At 42.7% G+C, this 23,101-nt stretch overlaps 1 protein-coding gene across 4 annotated transcripts; it reads left to right on the forward strand.

The window, feature by feature from the left end:
* Nucleotides 1-9,352: 9,352 nt before the first annotated feature.
* On the forward strand, nucleotides 9,353-21,520 carry PTHLH (parathyroid hormone like hormone). 4 transcript variants are annotated; one of them, XM_030830484.2, is made up of 4 exons: nucleotides 9,353-9,613; nucleotides 10,112-10,234; nucleotides 16,235-16,657; nucleotides 21,125-21,520. In XM_030830484.2, exons 2-4 carry the CDS (start codon nucleotides 10,134-10,136, stop codon nucleotides 21,132-21,134), a joined length of 534 nt encoding a protein of 177 aa, XP_030686344.1. In that variant the 5' UTR covers nucleotides 9,353-9,613; nucleotides 10,112-10,133; the 3' UTR covers nucleotides 21,135-21,520. The 4 variants fall into 4 exon arrangements, with proteins under 4 accessions (XP_030686344.1, XP_030686346.1, XP_060161893.1 ...); XM_030830486.2 differs by having other exon boundaries at nucleotides 9,353-9,597; XM_060305910.1 differs by having other exon boundaries at nucleotides 9,353-9,552.
* Nucleotides 21,521-23,101: the final 1,581 nt, after the last annotated feature.

Below are 23,101 nucleotides of genomic sequence, written 5' to 3' on the forward strand. Positions count from 1 at the left end.
TCCTTTTCCACATTTCCTAATGTAAAAACGGGCAGCATTCAGATGAAAAATAGATGGGTCATGAAGACAAGTTCTCCCATTGGAGAACAGGAAACTAAACCTGTGATGACTGTGAATGAACTCTCTGAGAACCAGATGAAACTCACAAAAATAGAAACCAGATGTAAGCAATAATGAACCCAGGGCACTACACTGCCTCCAGTTTATTTTTAGCAGAAATGTTATTAAAGTCTTTTTCAGTACCATAATTAATTTTCAAGGATCGTCACTAACCTCATAGTGTAAAATGGGACAAGAAAAATTTTGCATATAAGGTTTAGTGGAAAATGTTGATTTTTAAAGTAGTTTTCTGCATGGTTCTTGGTAGTGGTGGGCTGTTCTATGGTTTTTAGTTTTCCTGGTTTGACCTAGGAATAAGGAATCTCTAACCAGAATGTAATTCATCTTTAGATAATAGTATCTGTTTATATATTTAGGATGTGTCAACCTCCTCAAGGCTGGGAAGTATCATAGCCTAATATAATATTTGGCTTTCAGGTTTTGGGTATGTAACAAGAGGACCAACAGACTTGTTAGCTAAAATCAACCCGAAGTATTAGAGTTTGGACATGAACTTGCCCTGCCCATGCCAGAGGGAATACAAGTGCCTTCTTTCAGGCTCCAGATGAAATCATTAATTATGTCAGCAGCTCCAGCTATAGACCTGGAGACACTTTGCCCCACTTAGCAAACAAGCTACCTTCTCAACTGCTTAGAAGTCTGGGGAAGGTCTTAAAGATTTGTACTCACTGTACTTACACAGCCCTTTCTCCGCAAATCCTGACTCTCCTTGATCTGGAGTCTTTTTGGTTTCACCACACCAGGGTTGGAATGAGATGAGGGAAATATGTAGTTGTGACGCCCAGACTGTGTATTATAGACCTAAAAGTACATCCTGGTGCACCTCGACAATGAAACCCTTTTAAAACGTGGGGTTTTGGGAACCATATCAACCACGGTTGAGTTGCTGCTCCATTTAAGGACATGCTAGGTCTTTTAAAGGGCAAGTTTAACTGCTAGAGACATGTACATTTTTGCCTGTTAAAAACAGCTTTACAAAGAATGTGACCTGTGTTTATAGGACCAAAAAAAAAAAAATTATCCTTTCCACAAAAAGCGGCTTCCTTTTTTTTAACCGTGAAAAGTACCTTGGCAGTTCTATGTACAATTAACAGCTTAGCAGGATGAGAAGTAAAGAAGCAAAGTGCAACAAAATCTGCTAAGGTCAGTTTAAATTTTCTTAACATAAGTACTCCCACATAATAATTGATCTCAGTATATGATGATGCGTCATGAGTCCACATTTCCCCCCTCATTTACCAGTCTCTGGGAAGTGAAGCACAAATGAAGAGAGAAATATCTCCAGGAAAGCAATACCATGAACCAAACATTAAGGAAAGAGAGACTTTTGAGAGAGAATAACACACGGGATGCCTCCCCCCAGTCCACTGTGATTTTTAAAGAAAATGCCTTACACATAGTTTTCAGCTGCAGAGAAATGAGCTTTATACATGAATTTTGGGAAGTAGATCTAAAATAATTTTAAATATGCTTTCATTTCTCAAAAGTGCAGGTAGAAAGAACTACAATTCAATTTGATTCCACAGATATCTTCAGAAGACCTCCTCTGGGCTCACAGCAGTGCTGAGCACATTGGGAAAGTAAGCAGAACACAAACAAGAGATCGATGGATTTTTTTCTTTTTTAGCTCATAAACAATTATACTGATTGAATACTTTCCTCTTGGAAGCAGAAAAAAATGTCTGGAAGTTTTAACAAAACTGCTGGTGGGAAGGATTAATACCCTCTCTAATAAATGGATAAAAGAATGAGATCTTTAAAATCTAACAAGCTGTTGGGGAAAGCTAATTTTAAAAAAAATAATGAAACTGAAGGAAATTGGATGAACTTTAAAGGGGAAACTCTCAATTGGTATCAATATGGGACAAAGGAAAATGCTAAGCTACCAGTGGAGGTGGAGTTGGGGAGGATAGCTTCCTAAGTTATAGGAGCAGAAAAAGAATAAAAGAATGAAGTCTATTTATATCATTCTATTTTCTTCTCCTTTCATAAAAAAGAGAGTAAAGGGATATATAGAGGAAGACTAGTTACCAAAGAATTCATAGAACAAAACTAAACTTCTAAACTGCAAACCAATAATAATAAAATATTATTAGGCCAGTTTATTTCATAATTTTCAAGGAACTAGGTACACATTCAAGCCTTATTTTATTAATTTTTATAAATAGAGAAAAGGAAAGTAAAATGTTAATATCAATTTTATTGATATAAAGAAATACCTTATTTTCCCTCACTAATTATCTTTATTTTATAAATGCAAAAGCTATGAAAATTATTGAATCATAATACTTTCTATTTTACATCAGGCATTCTCAGTTATTAATCAGCACACACACTCTTTTTTTTTTAAGTACCGCACTAAGATAAGAAAGAAGGGTAGAAGCAGCAAGCAATGATGTGTTCCAATCTGATGTCTTGTTCAGAAACATAAAAGGTTCCATTATGTTCTGGATGTTAATTAAATATCCCCATAAGTAAAGGCACAAAACTCAAATAAGAGTTATAAATGTTTACAATCTTTTTCTTAACTTTTTGTAGTATTTAAAGAAGTTTGTTACTCAAATGGAGATGGGATCTCTAATAGACATAAGTAGGGGGGAAATTGCCAAGAGAAATTAAAAGACAAAAAGGTAAGATGTGGGGCTTCCCTGGTGGCGCAGTGGTTGAGAGTCCGCCTGCCGATGCAGGGGACACGGGTTCATGCCCCGGTCCAGGAGGATCCCACATGCCGCGGAGCGGCTGGGCCCGTGAGCCATGGCCGCTGAGCCTGCGCGTCCGGAGCCTCTGCTCTGCAACGGGAGAGGCCACAACAGTGAGAGGCCCGTGTATCGCAAAAAAAAAAAAAAAAAAAAAAAAGGTAAGATGTGGTGATAATTAAAAAGGCAAAATATTCTCTGTCTTAAACATGTATATGAGTTTAATTCAGTTCATAAAGATTTCTTCCTAAGGCCAGGTCACAAGAACCAGGCAGAACTGTACTTCACAGAGAATGGACCTACAGCTTTGTAATATTACATGACAATTTCTTTGTTTCCTCCTTCCCTAAGAGTGGCAATCAGACACTGCTCAGGGCTCTGGGGAATAATAAAGCAGTCGCTCCTCTGAACAATAATATTCTACAAAGGACCCCAATCACCCCTCGGAAAGGAACTGACCGAAATCCCTGAGACTCCCCACAATCTCCCAGCGCCTTCACCACTCAATAGAAGCGGCGAGCGTCACCCCAGCGATACCACACGGTCCAAAAGCGATGGTCAGTTCGTAGATGCTTTTAACCATTATGAGAAGCATAATAAGATCGGTGACTTGCTTCTCGCTCTTTTGAGACTAGAAACTCAAAAGAGAAGGGAGGTAGGCTGCTGGCTGGACCGACGTTTCTTAAAGTGCGAGAAGTGTCGCCTGAGGGGGAAAGACACCTTCAGGAAGGAGCTAAAAGGAAACCCGTGCTTTGGACTTGAGAGGTTTTTTCGGTCTATCTCTGGAATTATGCCCCTGCGAGAGCGCGTCGCGGGGTTGTGCACGCGAACACGTCCGGCCGGTGCCCGGCGCACACCGGCTCGGTGGCCGGCAGGCTGGGGCTGGAGGTGTGGCAGCCCCCGGCGCGGGGGTCTGCGCCTCGCCCAGACGGCCCAGAACGCACGTCAAGGAGCCTTAAACACCATGGACAGCTCACTGGCTTCCCGGAGCCTGAGCCGCGCCGCTCCCGAACTCCGCGGGAGCCACCAGCTAGGTTGATTTCTAAGCGCTGGAGAGGTGCCATGTGTTCCACGGTCTACACCCCCCGCGACCGCCAACAGCAACCACTGAGCAGCTATATATAGATAGAGCGGGCTTCAAGAATTAATAACCCGTCTCCTTGCCCTCACATCAGGCCTTCAAGGTGCCACCGGATTCTAAGAATCCGACGGGGAGACTTGGCAGAGAGAACTTTGTTCCACGTCCCTTCATTTCCTCCCTCGGGCCCGCGCCCGCCCCTCACCCCGCCTTGGCTTTGCCGATTGTGTTAAATGAAATAAAGCAGACGGGCTCCGGGGCTCTGGCCGCGCCGGACGGACACGCGGGAGGCGGGCCCGAGGACAGAGAGTCCCGGGGCCTCCAGGAGGAGAGGTTGAGCCTGCACAGCCCCCTGGAGACCGGACCTGGGCCGAGACAGGCCGGGGGTGGGGTACAGCCGCCCCACCCCCACTGGGAACTTATTGTCACTGTCTGCCAGGGGCTGATGTCAAGTCTGAGTCATAGATCGCCCAGGAGGGAGAAGGGAGGAGAGAGCCCTGCTAGCAGGAATTTCGCTAGTGCCTCGGACCCTGTCTTCGGGTCACACTGTTCCCGAAGCTTCCTTTCCCCCGCAGCCAGAAGCAGGGCCCTTCTGGGAGGAGGGGGCGAGCTGGGCGGACATCTCTGTACTGGGTGCGAAGCCATGCAGTAAACCTAGCGGGATGGGCGCAGCGCGAAGGCCTCAATTCTACCGCTGCGGACAGAAGGATTCTGTGCTGCAATCGGAGTCCAGACGCTGAGAAAGAGAAGCCCAAGAACCCAGGGAACGTAGCCCAAGAACCCAGGGAACGTAGCTAGACCCTCCGAGGGCCTCGCAGGCCTCTAAATTTTCCATCAAGTCTAAGGTGCCCGAGAACCAAGCCTCCTTGGGTACCGTATTCGCAAGCGCTACCTAAATCTGTAGTGGGAGATGAGGGCTGATAAAGATGGTCCTGTCGTCTCACGCCTCTTCCAAGACCCGGGCCTCCTGCCATTAGGAGACACACACCTCCCCTTCCTGCGCCCAGAGCGCAACTACCAGGCCGGGAGACCCCAGAGAGGGAAGAGCGTGGCTTTCACGTTTGCTCTCCCGCGGCCTTATTTCTGACAGGAATCCCAGTAAGGGAAGGCAGGGCCCAAACACATCGTAATCACAAGCTCAAGCTAAATACACACACCCTGGCGAAGTGTGGGTGTCCGGATGCCTTTCTGTCTGAGAGGATGGGTACCCTAGTCCGGTGCTGCCTTGTGCAGAGCTGAGAGCTGGCCCAGTTTGAAGGGGCGGGGGATGGTGTTAGGGATGTAAACTGCTTCCGAGGTCCTGCCGATTCTCCGGGGGCAGCGCCTTCCAGACAACAGGGCTCAAATTTTAAGAAAGGACGACTCTGCTCACAGGAGAGCTGGGTCCCTGCCAGGAAAGCTGTGTGACATGCCCAAGATCAGTTTCAGATGGAGGGGTTGTCGTCTGAGCCAGGTGGGACTTGGAACTCTCCCTGTGGCCTCACACAAGTCCAGAGCTGCCTGCTTCAGGGAGCCAGGAACTGGGCCCAGCCAAGGGCATCCAGTGGGCATCAGACCAGGAGATCAGGACTCTTGCACTACACAACCATTTTCTCTCTCTCTCTGTCACACACACACACACACACACACACACACACACACACACACACACACACGGGCTCCATTCCTGGCCAGGGGCTCCATCCCTTCTCAGTCATGTTTTGATGTTCACAGGTTTGGAAGGTTGCACCACTGCTTGACCTTGGAGAACTTGTTGGAGATCCTGCTTTCTTAAAGACCTTCTCATCTCACATTGGCTTGGGCCCTCCAGGAAAACTGCCTCACCCGTGGGCTTTCTGGTCCTGTTTGGGAAAAGCTGAACATTGCCCAGAAAGTAGGGAAGGGTCAGGAGGGTATGACCCACTTTGCCAATAAAAGAAACCCATCAGCTTGATGGTGTCTAGGTGCTTCTCCCTGAGGCAGCCCCTCCACAGGTCAGCAGCCAGTCCTGTTCCTAGAGAAGACAGCCCCCGTTTGAGTCCTATCCTCATCTAACTATAAAGAGATTTAATAATGAAACACACCCTTTCCTGCCCCTATGTGGAATTTAAAGGCATTACTTCCTTTTTTTTGCTACCTCGAGGTCAGCTCTCAAGTCCCAATCCAGGCAATGGTTCAAAGTGATTTGAACCATGTTCTAATGCAATCAAACGATAACTTTACATGAGCTAATTATGCAAACTTCTTTATGCAAACAAAGAAAAAGACCGGAGAAGAGAAGGGGTGAGTTTTGTTGTTTGGTCTCATAGGATTTTAGAGATATAGCTTGGACCTACAGATTGGCAAATGTTAAATTTGGATGTTTCTTTGTAATAAGATAAGGGAATTTCTGAGCCCAGGTGCACTGTTTAAAGAGCTGTAGGTGTTTTTTTTTTTCATTTGTATGCTTCCTTGCTTGTTGTTTGAGACAAGGAGGGGAAAAGGGAGAAAGATGAGGAAGCTAAACATAAATGCTAGGGTTTTTTTTTTTTTTCCTAAATTGCAAGAGGAGATATCCCTGGAGATAGACATCAACTGGTTATATAAACATGAATTTAAGAGTAGAAGTGCACTTGGAAATTTAGAAAATCTCTTTTTAAAATTGGGATATAATTCTGTCATTGGGGATGGGAAGATGGAAGTCTGGGGCTTGCTCATGGGTTAGGCATTCGTGTAGGAGTAGATCTCACAATGCTAATCTGTCTTCACATGGCGAGACTTCAGATTAAAGGCAGGTCTTCAAATCCTCCTTTGCTAAGGTGCATTTATGTGATAGCAAGGCCTAAGCAAACATTCTGCCTCTGTTGGCACTTTTTCTATTCCTAAGCCTCAAAAAAAAAAAGAAAAGAAAAGAAAAGAAAAGAAGAAAGCCTTCTAGTGTGGAGTCATCTCATTTGCAGTCGTGTCCTCAGCATTATCATAGAGGTTACTCAATTATATTGAGAACTAGATTATGATGTCAGAAAATATCCTTCTCAGAAAAGTATATATTGAAGGTATATTTGAGGAGAATTTCTACTGAAAGTAATAAACAGGGCGGCTTTAGAAGAGGGACCTGCTTTCTAATAATTACCTTGGGTGGGAACAGAAGGCTCCTTACAGGAAATTTTTAATTCATTTAAGACTTAATTTTACTTTTTTGAAAAAACAAAACAAAAAAATTATTTCTGGAAGAGACTGCTGAGAAGATCTCCCTCCTTTGGCCAGAAGAGCAGAGAAGACTGTAAATCAAGGAAAAGGTGAAGTAATAAATTATGAGGAAAGCTTCAGTATTCCAAGTATATAAAGACTATTTATTTTTCCTGTGTCTATATTTTCTCTTTTTGTGGAGGAGAGGAAATTCTAAAAATATTTGATAGATGTTTTGCCATTAACATCAGAAAAGTGTGTGGGGGGAAAGAAAGGAGGGAGGGAGAGGGGGTCAATTTTGTTTAATTAGTAGAAAAAGCAACATAAATCAAAGCAGTCTATTGAGGCCAGTCTTTATAATGTTCTGAGAATATAATGAATTTATTTACAGTGTAAGTGATTTAATATTTTCAATCTGCTTTTTGTTTTAACCTTTTATTGGGGGACGGTTGACTTTCTAAAGCCTGGGTAGTTTGAAACTTGGCTAAGTACCTTTGGGTTTTTCATTGTGGAAGCAAATATTATCATTTTAATGTTAAACAACTTGCAAGTATTAAATGGCTCATTTGTGATTTACTTTACAGATTTCCCCCTTCAGCTCTAACGATTACATTAAGGCTCCTGCGTCTTTTTGGAAAGAATTTATTATAAATCAGAAAGTGTTAGAGGTTCAAAGATTGACATTTCTGAGTGCTGATACTTTGTCTTTTCATGCCATGCAAACAGGTCTAATATTTATAGATTCTTAAATGTTCAAGGGAAGTTGTGGAAATTCCCAGATTTCTTTTTAAGTTGGAGGAAGCCAAGTTTTGATTTTTGCTTACTTTTTTTTTAAGTGTGAAGTTTAAAGCAAGCAAATGAGGGAGATGATAGCTTCTGAGAAGGGGTGACACCCACCCAAACTAAGCAGCAAACGTTAGCTAAAGCTAGTTAGCTAAGCAGCTAACAATGGGAAAAGGGAGCCGAGATGAGCGAGGGTCTGTGAGAGGGCGCTGTTTCACCCAACCTTGGTAAAACTGTGGAGCATCAGCCAGAAACCAGGCTTGATAAAGGTCAGGCTCCCTTAATCATCTCAAATCTCTAAATCACACTAGCCTTCTACAGAGTATTGAAACCTACCAGTGGGGTTGTCTGTCTAGAAGACAAACATCTCTTGAATGGTTCCCAACCACCCGGTTCATTTCCGAAAGATGGAGTCCGTGGGGAGGGCGTTCACATCCGCTGCAAGCCCTCCCTAGACGATACTGCCCAGTAATTCAGAGCAGTCTTTCTTCCCCGCCCAACAGTTTTGGGAAAAACCCCCTGCTTTCCCTTCGCTTCTCCGAGGCAGAGCAGCTTAGAGCGATAGTTCCGCTGCTTCTGCAGGCTGAAGCGACAAGGATAGAGTCACCCTAGAATATGTAACAGGGGACACGGGGTGGGGGGGGGCGGGGAACAGAGTAGGTTATCGGGGAAAAGAGCGGGTTAGACTCCTGTCTGTGGGCGGAAGGGCCGTGTGCGCTCCCCAGGAGTTTTCGGTCCCCCTCTGCAATTCAAAAGGGGGTCTCCATCCTGTGCGCGGGCTTTCTTGGGCAGGCTCCAGATGTCCTCAGCTGTTCTGAGACAGCAAGAAATGCCATCTCGACCTGAAGTCTGAAACCGTTTTTACTTTTCTATGCGAAGGATTCCCCCCTGCCTAGTCAACACTCCCCACTCAGCCTGTCCCAGGAAAGGGCCAGGGAGGAGGGTTCCCATCACGCTCCCGGAGCTCCCAAAGCGGGCTTAAGGCTCGTAAAAGGCACTGGCCAAAGGCCCGCGACCTCCCCGCCGAGGATGCCGGGCGCCCGGGCTCTCGCCCCGGCTCCTCGGCCTCCTCCTTGCCGACCGCCCCCGGCGGCCTGGGCGCCCGCGGGGCTCGAGTCCCGCGGGTCTCGGCTGCAGCTGCGCGACGGGGGTCGTGGCTGCTCCGGGCGGTCCGCACGCCCTCGGGACCTCGGCTTGCAGATCCGCGGAGCGGTCCGGGGCCGGAGGGACCCGGCGGGAACGAGCGGATCCGCCCACGCCCCCGGCCCCGGGCTGGCGCGGCGGGGCCAGCGCTCCGGGGTGGGGCTCGGGGGAGCTCCGGGCAGCGCCGGGGGCCGCGGGGAGGGAGGGGGGCTCCCCGTGGCCGGCGGGATGTTCCCGGCTCGGGGCTCCCCTCCGGCCGCTCCGGCCGCCCGTCGCCTCCCCCGCCCCCCGCGCGCCCGCGCCCTCGCTCGCCCCGCGCGCGTTCCTAGGGCGCCACCTCTTTGCGACTCGCTCACTTCTCCGGCAGGTTTGCCTGCGAGCGTGTGAACATTCCTCTGCTCGGCTTTCAACTCTCCTCCAACCTGCGCCGCCCGGCCAGCATGCCTCCCCGGTCTTGAAGCGGGGCCGCTGCTGCCCTGCCGCTCGCTCAGGCCGCCGCCGCCCCTCCGCGCCGCTGCTAACCCGCCCTCGCCGCCACCTGGCCCTCCTGATCGACGACACACGCACTTGAAACTGGTTCCCAGGGTGTGTGTAATCAACTTTCCGGAAGCAACCAGCCCACCAGAGGAGGTAGACAGACAGCTAGGTATATATATGTGGGTCTCGCTGCAAGTGGCTCTGGAACAAGACGGCCTAGTTCGCAAAGAAGCGGACTTCGGAAGGGGAAACTTTCTTTTTTTTTTTTAAGAAGGGGTTAGCCCTGCTTCCCGAACCCAAGATACTGCCGGCCAGATTAATTAGACATTGCTATGGGAGACGTGTAAACACGCTGCTCATCATAGATACATATATAAACCCATTTCATTTTGGTTATTATTTCGGAGGAGGCGCCTCTGATTTTTCTTTTTTTTTCTTCCTCTTTTTGGTCCCTTTTTGCCTGTGTGGTTTGGAAAAAGCACAGTAGTTTGTTCCTAAATAAGTAAGTGCCGAGAGGCTCCAGAGAAAGTTTTTTTCTTGTTCTTTGCAACTTGGGAGATGCCCTTGAGGAGGCTATTTGAGAGCAGGCTGAAGGGGCGCAGCGGGGTAGTGCGGGGAGATGGAGATGCCGCACTGACACTTCGGGCCCCTTTCCTCTCCGTTGCAGGTCCCCAGAGAGAGAGGATACGATGCTGTGGAGGCTGGTTCAGCAGTGGAGCGTCGCGTTGTTCCTGCTGAGCTACTCGGTGCCCTCCTGCGGGCGCTCGGTGGAGGAGCTCGGCCGCCGACTGTAAGTGCCCGGTCCTCCCCAGGGCGCCGGGTGAGGGCTGGGGAGTCCAGGGGGAGAGGCCACCAGGCTGGGGCGCTGCCCAGCGCTCGCCGCGGTCAGTGATGCTCCTCGCCCGGGTTAGAGAGCGGAGAGATCCGCTACCTGCACGGTGCTGAGCCTGGCTCCTCAAACCCGGCGGGAGAACTGGTTGAACCTCAAGGGGCAACAGGCAAGAGACAAATTTTTTGTGTTTCCATGAGAGGGAGCGTTTTACAGAATCTCCTCTAGGCAAAATCTCCTTTAGTGAAAAAAAAGGGTTACTTTCAGGACCTGGGAAGATATTGAAACTGTGAAGATTGCAAGAAACTTAGATAACTCGGAGGAAGCTGAGGGGTTCAGGCGACATATGTCTGTGTGCACTTGTATACGTACATACTGCATGTGGGTGACAGGTTTTGTGTGAAAAGCAAAAACTTTACATCTAATTTTATTATGAATGACATAATTTTAAGCATATAAAATGGACCACATTACATAATGTAGGCATATTATATAATGAAGTAGTAACAACTTTGCAATGGCACAACTCCAACATTGGTATTGATACCGTTCAAGAACGCTAGAGTGCTTGATTCCAAAATGAATATTAGGTGTGGAAACTTTTTCCCCCCTTGGAATTATTGCTAACAGCTCTTTAATCTGGAGTCAAATATTTGCACTGTAGACTGAAAACTTGTATCTTGGCATTTTCATTTGGTGATTCTTTAAGGATAATTTTGACTTTAAAATAATCATACCTCAAAGCACACCAGAGAAATAACACCATGTTGTGTGACTGAAAAGTTGGAAGAGTGGGCGAGTACACTAGCTTAATAATCCGTTGGACCTAGCAGTTCATTAATGTGTGTAAGACCATCTTTGGGTGATCTTTAAGCTGCACTCTAGGTGTTCAGGATGGGAAAACCGTAAAGTTTGAGAACTGAGACAAGTTTGCCTCTGGTGAAGGAATTACGGAGAACGTTTACACTAACAATAAAAATAGCAATATCTAATACTTACAATCAAGTTCCTGGTGCTTTCTTGTAAATTCCCAAGGGTGTACAAAAAGGCAACTTTTTATATGTGCCCTTCGTCTATTATTATTAAAGCAGAGAATCCTTAAATGAAATTACTTTAGACATGTCTGAACCTTGGCACCAAAATGAAAATCTATTATGAATCTCCTAAGGCAAATTGTGTAGAACATTTTGCTGACGATAAAGCTGCATTGTATTCTTCAAATCAACATTTTGCTGATGTATTTCTGGAAATTGTATTGACTTTTTGCTCATTTTGAAACTTGTATTTAATTCAGTTATGTAAAATCCATATATAAATATAGATGAAGAGTACATTTGTAAAAGCACACTTAAATGCTGTATTTATTTGGTCAAAAAATACTGTCTTGGAACAGAGCCAATTTTTTTCTTTAAAGTTGCTTAAGAAATACCTGCTTTCTCTTTTGAGAAACAGTAAACGGGCCATGATTAAATCTACAGTTATGGCATAAAAATAGTGCTAAGTTAGTCCTAAAGGCTATTTTTAACTCTTTCCTTGTTGCACCTTGCAAAAGACACATCAGAAACCATTTAGCAGCCAGAGACTCTGTTATAGTTTTGTTTGTGGGTGAAATACAATATTGCAGTTAAACACTCACACTCAGCAGATGGTTATAAAACTACCACAAAACATTCTTATAGTTAGTGGCTAATAGATCATCACATTACAGCCATGGTTTTTCATGGAGGCTGAAATCATCAGCAGATTAAAAGGTTTCATCAAATTATTGCAGCCAAATGGAGTTTAAAAAAAGAGTCATTATTTTTGCATTATTACCAAGTAACAGTAAATTTTGTGCGCTAGACAAAGCATTAGTCTACTATTACGACAAATCAACCTAGATCCTGGAAAGAAATTTTAACATATAATCAAATCATATTACTCCCCGATTACTTTTCACACCAAGTATTAGGGAAACTGCTTTAGATGTTTTCTAGCTAACGGCTAACTTTTAAGGGAGAGGAAACTACTACAATAACAGTTCCCAGGCCATGGCAATGTAGGTTGTGAACCTTCTGGACCTGTGAGTGCAAAAGGACTTTACTTAATGAGTCTAGAGCGTGAGTAAGTTGGAGACCTGAGGACATTCTTGTCCAGATGTACGTGGCTTTCAGCAGGTGGCGGTCTTTGTGTTTAACTTAGAAAGAAAGCCCCAGCAGATTCAGAAACCTAAAACATCATTGACTGATTTGCTTGGGAGCCAGACTGGGTCTATTCCACTTAGTGAAAAGCATAACTTTCGACTGAGTCATTTGGGTTGGAAGGGACTTCTGGTGAGTCATCTTAACTCTAACACCCTAACCCTGACTCTTCCATGTACCACAGAACTTTTCTTCTTAAACCCAGATGGCTTCCTTAGGAGGCTAGCATCAGCACGAGCATGCCATCTCTTCCTGTGCTGAAAACGGAATTCCCATCACTCCAGCTATTCCCTATGCTCCATGAGAGCTCCTTAGAAATTGAATCTTCTTCCCTGAAAACTCCCTTGAGAGTGATTTTTTTTTTAAGGCAGAAGAGCTGTATTTTGACTGAATTCAGAGTTATCTGTGTTAAGCATTTCCTCCACATTTTTGCATCTTTTAATAATAATCAAAGGAGACCATGAACATAGCATACTTGTTTTTCCATGTTGGGTATGTAATAAATGTCATGTGAACCGTTGTGCTATGCAATGTTTACAGACATATAAAGTAACAGACTGTTACTGAGGCCATATTTATAACTTAAGTACTTCAGAATTATCTAAAGTGAAAGCCTCCGTAATTGGAACATGTTGCCCACCACCCGTGTACATCTAGTTTGTACATGCTAGTCACTTACCCTTGTCTCAGTTAATGTCTTATTTGGAAAATAAATAGAACACTCCCTGGACCTTGTTGACAATAAAGACACTATTATATTCCTGATCCTCTAGTGTAGTTGCTCAATCAGAAATTCATTCTTCACAATATTTTAAATGCAGACACCTTTGAGCTAGTAGGTAAATTATGTAACAGCATTTCAGATTTAACATTTAAGAAAGTCTGTGTTTTCTAATATATTAATAATTACCCCTAAAGGCAGAAAGAATCTTTGTACCCCATGAAAGATGTACTATTTTAATCTGGACAAAGTTGTACCATATTGTAGGCTTTTTATAAAACAGAGGATAGAATGATCACTCCATTTCCCATGAGAACCATCCTGGGAAAGAGCAGTGCCTGAGTTAGGAAGGCACCATGACTCACAGTTGACAGGCTAGCCAGGATGACAGGCATATATGCCAGTCAGAGGAGGCATGAGCAACGGTGGCTTGATTAGAGCAGACCAACTGTTAAAAGTTTTGACCCCGAGTTAAGCTAGAATAGGCTGTATTATACATTTGGAGAACAATACAGATGGGTGGCTATCTGCCAGGAATTGAGAAAATAATAAAAGCTCCAAATAGTATAATTGATCACACCTAAGAACTTCTTTCTTTAACGTGACATTTTGCTAAAAGATACTTACTAACTGCAATACTTATAATACTTGCAAGTATATCAGTCCTATTCTTTAAAAATGTTATTAGACAATATAAATCTGTTGTAGCAAAGCCTCCAATTTGTAGGTTATTAAGAGTTTCCAGGATACTAACTACTGCCACAAAGTAAGTGAATTTTAATCTAGTCACATGTGGCACCTTCAAAAAGGAAGAGAGACTCCTTCATGCCTCATTTAAACCAGGCTCCTGTTAAATTCCTTTCCATTAAGTCATGTCTTTTTTGCACAAGCTTCATGGCTTAAAGTCAGTGCACACGCTAAAATGCTGAAAGGAAGCTGGTATTCTGGCTATAAGGTCCAGAGAAATAATGACTGTGTTTTCATGCCTTACCCTTCTGGGACTCACAATATAACTAGACAATCTCTCCTTCCCCCAGTGATAATCCAGACTAGGAATCCTGGTTCGTTATTCTGGTGATGAAAATGTACTTCTTGGGACAAGCTTGGTCTTCAAGGAAACTGATAAATTGCTGTCCATTTGCCCCTTGCCATGGTGCCTACCACAGTCTCTTTATGACCTTCCTTTGTTGTTTCCTCAACATACACTTCAGCTTCAGTAAGAGAAAGGGTTGAGGAAGTCTAAAAACAATCTTGGTTTTAGAATTAAAAGACTTCGTCTTTGGAGCCTGGTTCTGCCTGTTCTCATCATGTGAGCAAGTGTGAGGCCTTTAATCTCTCTGAACCTCACTTTCCACATCTGTAAAATGAGGAGAGTGCTATTTATTATTGTCATATTTCTCTGAGGAGTTAAAGTTGTATTAATGAAAGTAATGAGACCAGATAAATCTATCGTAGTGTCAGGGGAATGAAAATATGTGGGATGCAGCCCTGTGAAATACCTTTAGATAGTTTTTTTTTAATTTTATTTTTTTAAATTTTTGGCTGCATTGGGTCTTCGTTGCTGCGCACGGGCTTTCTCTAGTTGCGGCGAGCGGGGGCTACTCTTCATTGCAGCGCGTGGGCTTCTCATTGTGGTGGCTTCTCTTGTTGCGGAGCACGGGCTCTAGGCACGCAGGCTCAGTAGTTGTGGCTCGCGGGCTCTAGAGCGCAGGCTCAGTAGTTGTGGCACACGGGCTTATTTGCTCCGCGGCATGTGGGATCTTCCCGGACCCGGGCTCGAACCCGTGTCCCCTGCATTGGCAGGCGGATTCTTAACCACTGCACCACCAGGGAAGGCCCCTTCAGATACTTTTGAATATGAGCCACTTTGGAGGGTTGTTTCAGTGGTAGAAATTGGAGTTAGGTGCAGCATAGTTGTAGCAGACATAATATGACTGATTCATGTATGCAATACTTAAATTTGGTTAATAAATACACACAGAATAATACAAGAATGCATGAATGGACATTTAAGCAAGAGTTGGGGTGTTATCTAAAAGAATTGATAGAGAATTAGTTTATTCTTTTTCACTATATTTTTATTAGAGTGTTGTTTAAATAGGAAAATCATATTTGTTTCTAGAGATATTTTTAAGACAAAGAACAAATAGAAAAGTTAAGTACTAAAGATATTACCCTCTGAAATTCTAAATTAAGTACTAAAGATATTACCCTCTGAAATTCTAAATTAAAAAAAAAAAAGAGACGCACAGATGAAATAGAATGATCTCACTTAATTTCAACACTCAAAGTCATTTTAAAGAGACCACCCACTACTTTACAGAAAATTATGCATGCTCTCTCTGACAGCTGGCCTTCACATATAGGTTCTTGGTAGCCCATAGTCTAATATCAATCATGTTCAAATTCAGTCTGTTAGGTGGTTTCCTAGACAGGCTTCACAGCTCACTTCATCCTTCAGTCTTTGTTTGCTTTTACTAGTAGAGCTTGCTCTTCTTTGAGATTCAGTAGTAGTATTATTTTCTCAAGTGGGGAGTAGTATGCGTGCATGCACGCCTGCTCATGCACAAGTATGTCTGGGGCGAGTACTCAGGTGAAATCAGCCACCTTTTTGTTTCCCAGAGTAGGACACCTGGATTTATTTCCCCAACACAACTCTGAAAAATGTGGGAAAAAAAGCCCAATGATTTCTGTCCATTTCTTTGAATAACTGAATCATAATATTTTAAATTGAGAAGACAACATAGAAATCTCAGAATCTGATCCTTTCCTTTTAAACATATGGGGCCCCTGAGGCCCAATAACGTTCATGTTCTCACCAAGGTCCCAGACCTAGGGAGCCGCATAGCTGAGGCTGGAGCTGGAGCCTCCTAACGGCCAGCTCTTCCCTTCCGCTCTCGCCCCTTCCCTGCTCAGTCAGCTTGCAGCTCTTCCAGCTTAGTTTGTATCCTGTATTGGATCAACTAGACAATTTAAAGGGCTTTCCTCAAGTCTTTGTGGTCTCTGCCATCTACTAAAACGTCATTGTTTCCTTCCCCTCCTGTTCTTTTTCCCTTAAAGCAAAAGAGCTGTGTCTGAACACCAGCTTCTCCATGACAAGGGGAAGTCCATCCAAGATTTACGGCGACGATTCTTCCTTCACCATCTGATCGCGGAAATCCACACAGCTGAAATCAGAGCTACCTCGGAGGTGTCCCCCAACTCCAAGCCTGTTCCCAACACCAAGAACCACCCCGTCCGATTTGGGTCTGACGATGAGGGCAGATACTTGACTCAGGAAACCAACAAGGTGGAGACGTACAAAGAGCAGCCACTGAAGACACCTGGCAAGAAAAAGAAAAGCAAGCCTGGAAAACGCAAGGAGCAGGAAAAGAAGAAGCGGCGAACTCGATCGGCCTGGCTGAACTCGGGCGTGGCTGGGTGTTGGCTGGAAGGGGACCACCTGTCTGACATCTCCGCGACATCGCTGGAGCTCAATACACGGTAACCGGCTCCCGGGGCCCCAGCTCCTCCTCCGTGTCCCCAGGTGGGGTGTGGAGCCTCTATTCTGCTTTGGCTTGCACAGACCTAGAATCTCCTCCCTATCTGTCCCTCAATCAATGGCTCCACAATTTAAAAGCTTACAAAACCAAGATGGCTCAGGATACGGCCTGCCTTAAAGCAGTGTGCTCCCAGCCCTTCAACACCCACGGGGGTTTAATCACGCTGCTTCTTTCTCCACCAACAAACCCCGACACCAATCCTTTAGTGCTCTACTAACCCCTTTCGTTTTTTCACTCAAGCTTTAGAAGCTACTGCACCTTCACCATTTGTTAGAGAAACGTATTGATTTCCCCCACTCACACCATGTCAAGCTTTGATTGTTTTTTCTTTCTTTCTTTCTTTCTTTTTTTCACTCCAAGGGAGAATGCAGAAGGATTTGATATGACCTACAAACACTACAGAAAAATATCTTACCATAAACAGTTCTCAGCCGTCCACATTTTTTAATTTAAATTTACTTAAAATTTAAATATATTTTCATTTAATTAAATTTAAAATTTTAAACACAGGCTTTAAATTTAACTCTGGTTTCTACCAGTTCATGGAACAAAAATCATGATTTCTGAAATTTTTTAAGTATAGACTTGGTTATAAGGTATAAGTTTTTCTCATGTATCTATTTGCCCACTGCAAGTTGAAATACTTCCTCTAGGGTATTATAGTAGGAATAATAAAACCACATCTATGTGGCTTGTTTATTCTTAGCTCACAGATGCTCATATGCACACACTTTGGAGCCAAAACCCTTAGGTTCAAGTCTTGGGTCTAAACTTATTAAAGCTCATAACGTTGGGCAAGTTCCTTGGTCTTTCTAAGACTAACTCCCCTCTTCGGTGAAATAAAGATAGTACTTGTGCCAACCTCACTGGGTCAGGTGAAGATTAAGTGAGATTACATGGAATTATTATTTGGGTGCTTTTAGATTTCGTTCTGGTTGTACCATCTATCTATCTATCTATCTATCTATCTATCTATCTATCATCTATCTATCTATCTATCTACCTATGTGTGTTTCTGTGAGGCAAAAACGGGGCAAGTATTAATCTCATTTTATAAAATAGAAAACGAAGGCCTTCCACAGTTAAGGCAACTGAGCAGACCTGGGAACTGGGATAGGCTGTCCTCAGAACTGCCTTTATTTCATTTCCTGACGCTTAAGCCAGCGCCGTGTTAGTACTGCACTTTACCCCTGCATTTCCGCTGATAGGATCTTTTTTGGTTTTTACTTTTCAGTACAGCTTTTCTGTGGGGTTTGAAAGAAAGAGGAAAACTACACAAGAATGCATCATATGCAATAATGATCTCATTATTTAAAGAGTCCCCTGTTACTTCTCCAATCCTTTCCCCTGACTGGTAGAGATAGGATGACAGAGTGATGTTTCAAAGGGGATTTTGAACCTTTTTACCAACACATCTATCTTCGAGTTACGTTGACAAAACCCATCATTAAATAGCATATAAATAATAGTTATACTGGCTAAGTAGTACAGCTTCAGTAATCAGTGGGCAGTGGCACTAGAGGAGTCTTTAGCATAGTGAATGATCTATCTGCAGATATCTAATGGATCTACAAGGGGTAACAAACCCCGTAAGTCTTGGCTTAATGCACACATTCAGTGTATTTTAAGATATGATCCTAATTGTACATATTTATAACTAATGCAAGTGTTTTACTTTATTGCCAGAACCTATTTTTATCCATTATATATATATATATAATATATGTTATAAAAACAGAAGTAGAAATACTTTTGAATAAATTCTATTCATTTAAAATTTGCAATGCTCTTAAATATCTGGAGAATTGAAAACCAGCCCTCGTCAATTCTTATCCCAAAGGTGTCTCTAAGTTAAAGCAGATTTAGTAACCGTATGCTAACGCACATATATGGAATCTAAAAAAACGGTACTGAAGAACCTAGGGCCAGGACAGGAATAAAGACGCAGACGTAGAGAATGGACTTGAGGACACAAGGGGGAAGGAGAAGCTGGGATGAAGTGAGAGAATGGCATGGATATATACACACTACCAAATGTAAAGTAGCTAGCTAGTGGGAAGCAGCTGCATAGCATAGGGAGGTCAGCTCGGTGCTTTGTGACCACCTAGAGTGGTGGGATAGGGAGGGTGGGAGGGAGGCTCAGGAGGGAGGGGATGTGGGGATACATGTATATGTATAGCTGATTCCCTTTGTTGTACAGCAGAAACTAACACAACATTGTAAAGCAATTATACTCCAATAAAGATATTAAAAAAAATAGATTTAGTAAAAATTAGGCAGTACCCTAATCAAATCCAGACCTAGGACTGAAAGAAGTAGAATACTTCTGCTTCTCCTTTCTGTTCCCTGGTTCTGAGGGATGTTCATGGAAAGCACTGTTCATTTGGCAGCCAGATGTTGGCATTCTCCCAATACAATGCAATAGAGGTGTAGGGAAGAGTGGGGAAATTCAGGAGTGTACTGATGAGAACATATGGGGTCATGCAAATTTTGTAATCCAACTAGAATCTTTTCAGAATAACTATTTTAAAGATTTGTAAGCCTCCAACCTTTTATTAATGTCCTCTTTTTAATCTCTTTGCATTATTATACTATGATCTAAGAGGCCTGATGATATAGCAAGCACAGACTTGATTATAATATATAATAGTGGTGGTATTTCTTAAAAGAAACTATTGTGCTAACACTGTCTGGATCCTCTCACGTGAACCATTCAGTGGAAAATACATAGCTTTAAATTTTGGAAATTACATTTTGGAATTTTTGATGTTGCAAATGAGATGTCCAGTTACAGTAGAACTCATTTAATTGAGACCATATCATTTGCCTTGGCAAACACTGATTTAGAAATAATAGAAAAGCTTTTCAGTACTCAGAAGAGCTAGAGGTCTAAAGTGTTGTCATACTCATATGTGTAATAAACATATACATATACTTTTAGGTCATGGTATATATTTTACCTGACTGTTCCACTACATGCCTTTGTTAAAGAGAAATCAGAAGGACAGATAACAAGCAAACTGGCTGGGCAGGGTGAAACTTAATCAAAAGATCTTTTCCTTGGTCCTTTAATTTATTTCCTTTTTCTTTCCTTCTGAGGAAATAATTGTTTGAGACTATTCATTTCCTCCCTGGTTGTGTTACTCAATTCACTAAATACCATTTAGTACCGAGACCTTTAAAAATCAGTACAGTAAGCAAATTATTGAGTTTGACAGTTGCCTTTTGGACTTTATTCATAGCATCCATCCATATCCACCTACCATTTACAATTTTAATCGTAAACTATTTTTTTTCTGTGTAACTAGGAGCTAGCTATTTCATCATTCCAAACAAGACTCTTGGTGAAGAGGTCAATTCCTTAAGACATTAAAACCCCCTAAATGCTAAACTTGTTTTTCATTCTTCAAGCTGCACATAAAATTCCTAAATTGTCAAGAGTTTGCTTCTTGGTAGGTCTCACAACCATGCAGGTCTGCCATGTAAAACTCTGGCTGTTAATGCAGTGACACAGCCAATCAGATTCCATTCCGTAGTTGTTTCCTTGACACCAATATGTATTCCCTGAAATAGACCACACAGAGAGGAGAGAAAAGGAGAGAGAAAAGCAGAGAAAAAGTCACTAGCTCATCTTAAAATACTGTCATTACAGTGTTTAAAAGGTTCGAAAATGTGTCAGTCCCAAGGGGTAACTTATTCTGGGTAATAAAACAAACACAGTGGTGATGTGAAATATTGTTATTTTATACTTTTAAATTAATTGATTCTTATTCTCTAATTTAAAATGGGCTTTCCCAATCTCTAATGCAAGATTCAGTCAAAAAACTAGCAGCAATTCTATCTTAGTTTTGGCTTCAAAAACTAAAGTCCAATGATAGTTTTATTCATTACTGTTTAAGGACAGCTAAAGAAGGACAGATATCATCAAATCAAACATACTTTGTTTAATTACACATCCTTCTAACCTTTACCCCAAATCACACACTCTACCCTCACAACAGCCCATTATCTTGGTGAGAGATTGGCCCAGTGAGAACCTGAACAGAATAAGCAACCTGTGCATCACCTCTGTTGGGCATCACCGGGGAATAAACTTCTAAGCAAGGTGTATTTAATGATGTATTGCACAGCCTGGCCTTATTTCTGAATTCTCAAATTTGTCCCTTACCCATTTTCCTTTCTGCTGTACATTGACCATTTGATCAGATTAAAGACTCGGCCTGTAGCAGAGGTTCTAGAAAGTCAGGTGGATCCCACAATCACCTTCTGTAAAAGATATTTACAAGCAGCCCCCTGAATCTCTTTCTATTGTGATTCTGTGTTCCTTAATTTACATCCTTTATTTTATGTCTCTTCATTTGTAAAGAGAATTAACCTGTTCTCTTCTTTCCCTTCTTTCTCTTTACAGGAGGCATTGAAATTTTCAGCAGAGACGTTCAGAAGACATATTGCAGGATTCTGTAATAATGAACATATGGAAAGTATTAGAAATATTTATTGTCTGTAAATACTGTAAATGCATTGGAATAAAACTGTCTCCCCCATTGCTCTATGAAACTGCACATTGGTCATTGTGAATATTTTTTTTTTGCCAAGGCTAATCCAATTATTATTATCACATTTACCATAATTTATTTTGTCAACTGATGTATTTATTTTGTAAATGTGTCTTGGTGCTGCTGAATTTCTATATTTTTTGTAACATAATGCACTTTAGATATACATATCAAGTATGTTGATAAATGACACAATAAAGTGTCTCTATATTGTGGTTGATTTTAATGAATGCCTAAATAATTATCCAAACTGATTTTCCTCTGTGCATGTAAAAATAGCAGTATTTTAAATTTGTAAAGAATGTCTAATAAAATATAATCTAAATTACACCATGACTCAGAAGGTGAATTTTATGTGTATATAGATATATCCTTTAAGATTTCTAGTAGAAGAAACATGATGTAATTTTTAACTATATTTGAATATGGTCTTAAGTTTAATATGTTTATATTGGTAGAAATTCCAACATTTTCACATTAGTTTAAAACCACTTAAAATGTATTTTGTCCGATATTTAAGTTCAATTCAGCAGAACGGCTGAATTATCTAGACATCATTTTATGAAGTACATCCAATTCAAGGTGAAGAGTGGAGAGGGCAGAAAAAAAGCAGAGAACAGGCAAATATATATATATATATATATATATATATATATATATATATATATATTTTAAACTCTGTAAATGCCCTCAAGAGTATACATACGAGTCCGCCTGCTGATGCAGGGGACGCGAGTTCGTGCCCCCGGTACGGGAGGATCCCACATGCCGCGGGCCCATGGCCGCTGAGCCTGCGCATCCGGAGCCTGTGCTTTGCAACAGGAGAGGCCACAGCAGTGAGAGGCCCGCGTAACACAAAAAAATATATATATACATACGTATACATGAAACAACTAAACGCTGTATTCAAGAAACTGAAATAATCCAAAATTCTACGAATATTTAAAAATGGGGGCTTCCCTGGTGGCGCAGTGGTTGAGAATCTGCGTGCCAATGCAGGGGACACGGGTTCGAGCCCTGGTCTGGGAGGATCCCACATACCGCGGAGCAACTGGGCCCGTGAGCCGCAACTACTGAGCCTGCGCGTCTGGAGCCTGTGCTCCACAACAAGAAGAGGCCACGACAGTGAGAGGTCCGCGCACCGCGATGAAGAGTGGCCCCCACTTACCACAGCTAGAGAAAGCCCTCGCACAGAAAGGAAGACCCAACACAGCAAAAATAAATAATTAATAAACTCCTACCCCCAACATCAAAAATAAAATAAAATAAAAAAATAAAAATGGGGGAAAATCACATAGGGAGAGATTAGGCTGATCTGGATGTGAGTAAGATAATGTTTCTGGGAGGAATATTCTGAGATTGAACTTATTCATAGCTTCACTTAAGTCCCATAGCCTTCAAACAGTGCCCATCTTACTATTTTGGGTAAGAATGTTGAATCTATGTTAGTGAGCAAACATGAGAATTTGTGCTTAGCTTCACTTGTGAATTTGCTGCATATGGTTTTTATATCTAAGGAATATGCAGAAGTTAAGACCAATACATTAAACCTGTATAAAGCAACTAGCTTGGAGAGCCTTAAAACCAGATATAACCACATTTTGCAAAACTCCATCTGAAACTCTAAATCTTAAGACTGCACCAAACCCTTATGTGTTGTTCACATGAAAAGTGTTTTTTAAACGCTGATGTGGTAAATACCTGGACATAACGGCAGGGAAGCATCAGATTCAAGTCATCTTTAGGCTTTTCTTCACAAATAGTCCATTCCTGAAATGAAAAGGGGGAATTTATAGTTATCAGTTCTGACCAAAACATTATTAATGCCA

The sequence above is a fragment of the Globicephala melas genome, chromosome 10, assembly GCF_963455315.2.
Source record: "Globicephala melas chromosome 10, mGloMel1.2, whole genome shotgun sequence".
Lineage (NCBI taxonomy): Eukaryota > Metazoa > Chordata > Mammalia > Artiodactyla > Delphinidae > Globicephala > Globicephala melas.

What these genes read in the sequence shown, in the direction of transcription:
- PTHLH (XM_030830484.2), top strand. Translation starts at nt 10,134, where the DNA reads ATGCTGTGGAGGCTGGTTCAGCAGTGGAGCGTCGCGTTGTTCCTGCTG. An exon ending in GAGGAGCTCGGCCGCCGACT is followed by an intron (nt 10,235 to 16,234) that starts GTAAGTGCCCGG and finishes TTTCCCTTAAAG; the next exon opens with CAAAAGAGCTGTGTCTGAAC.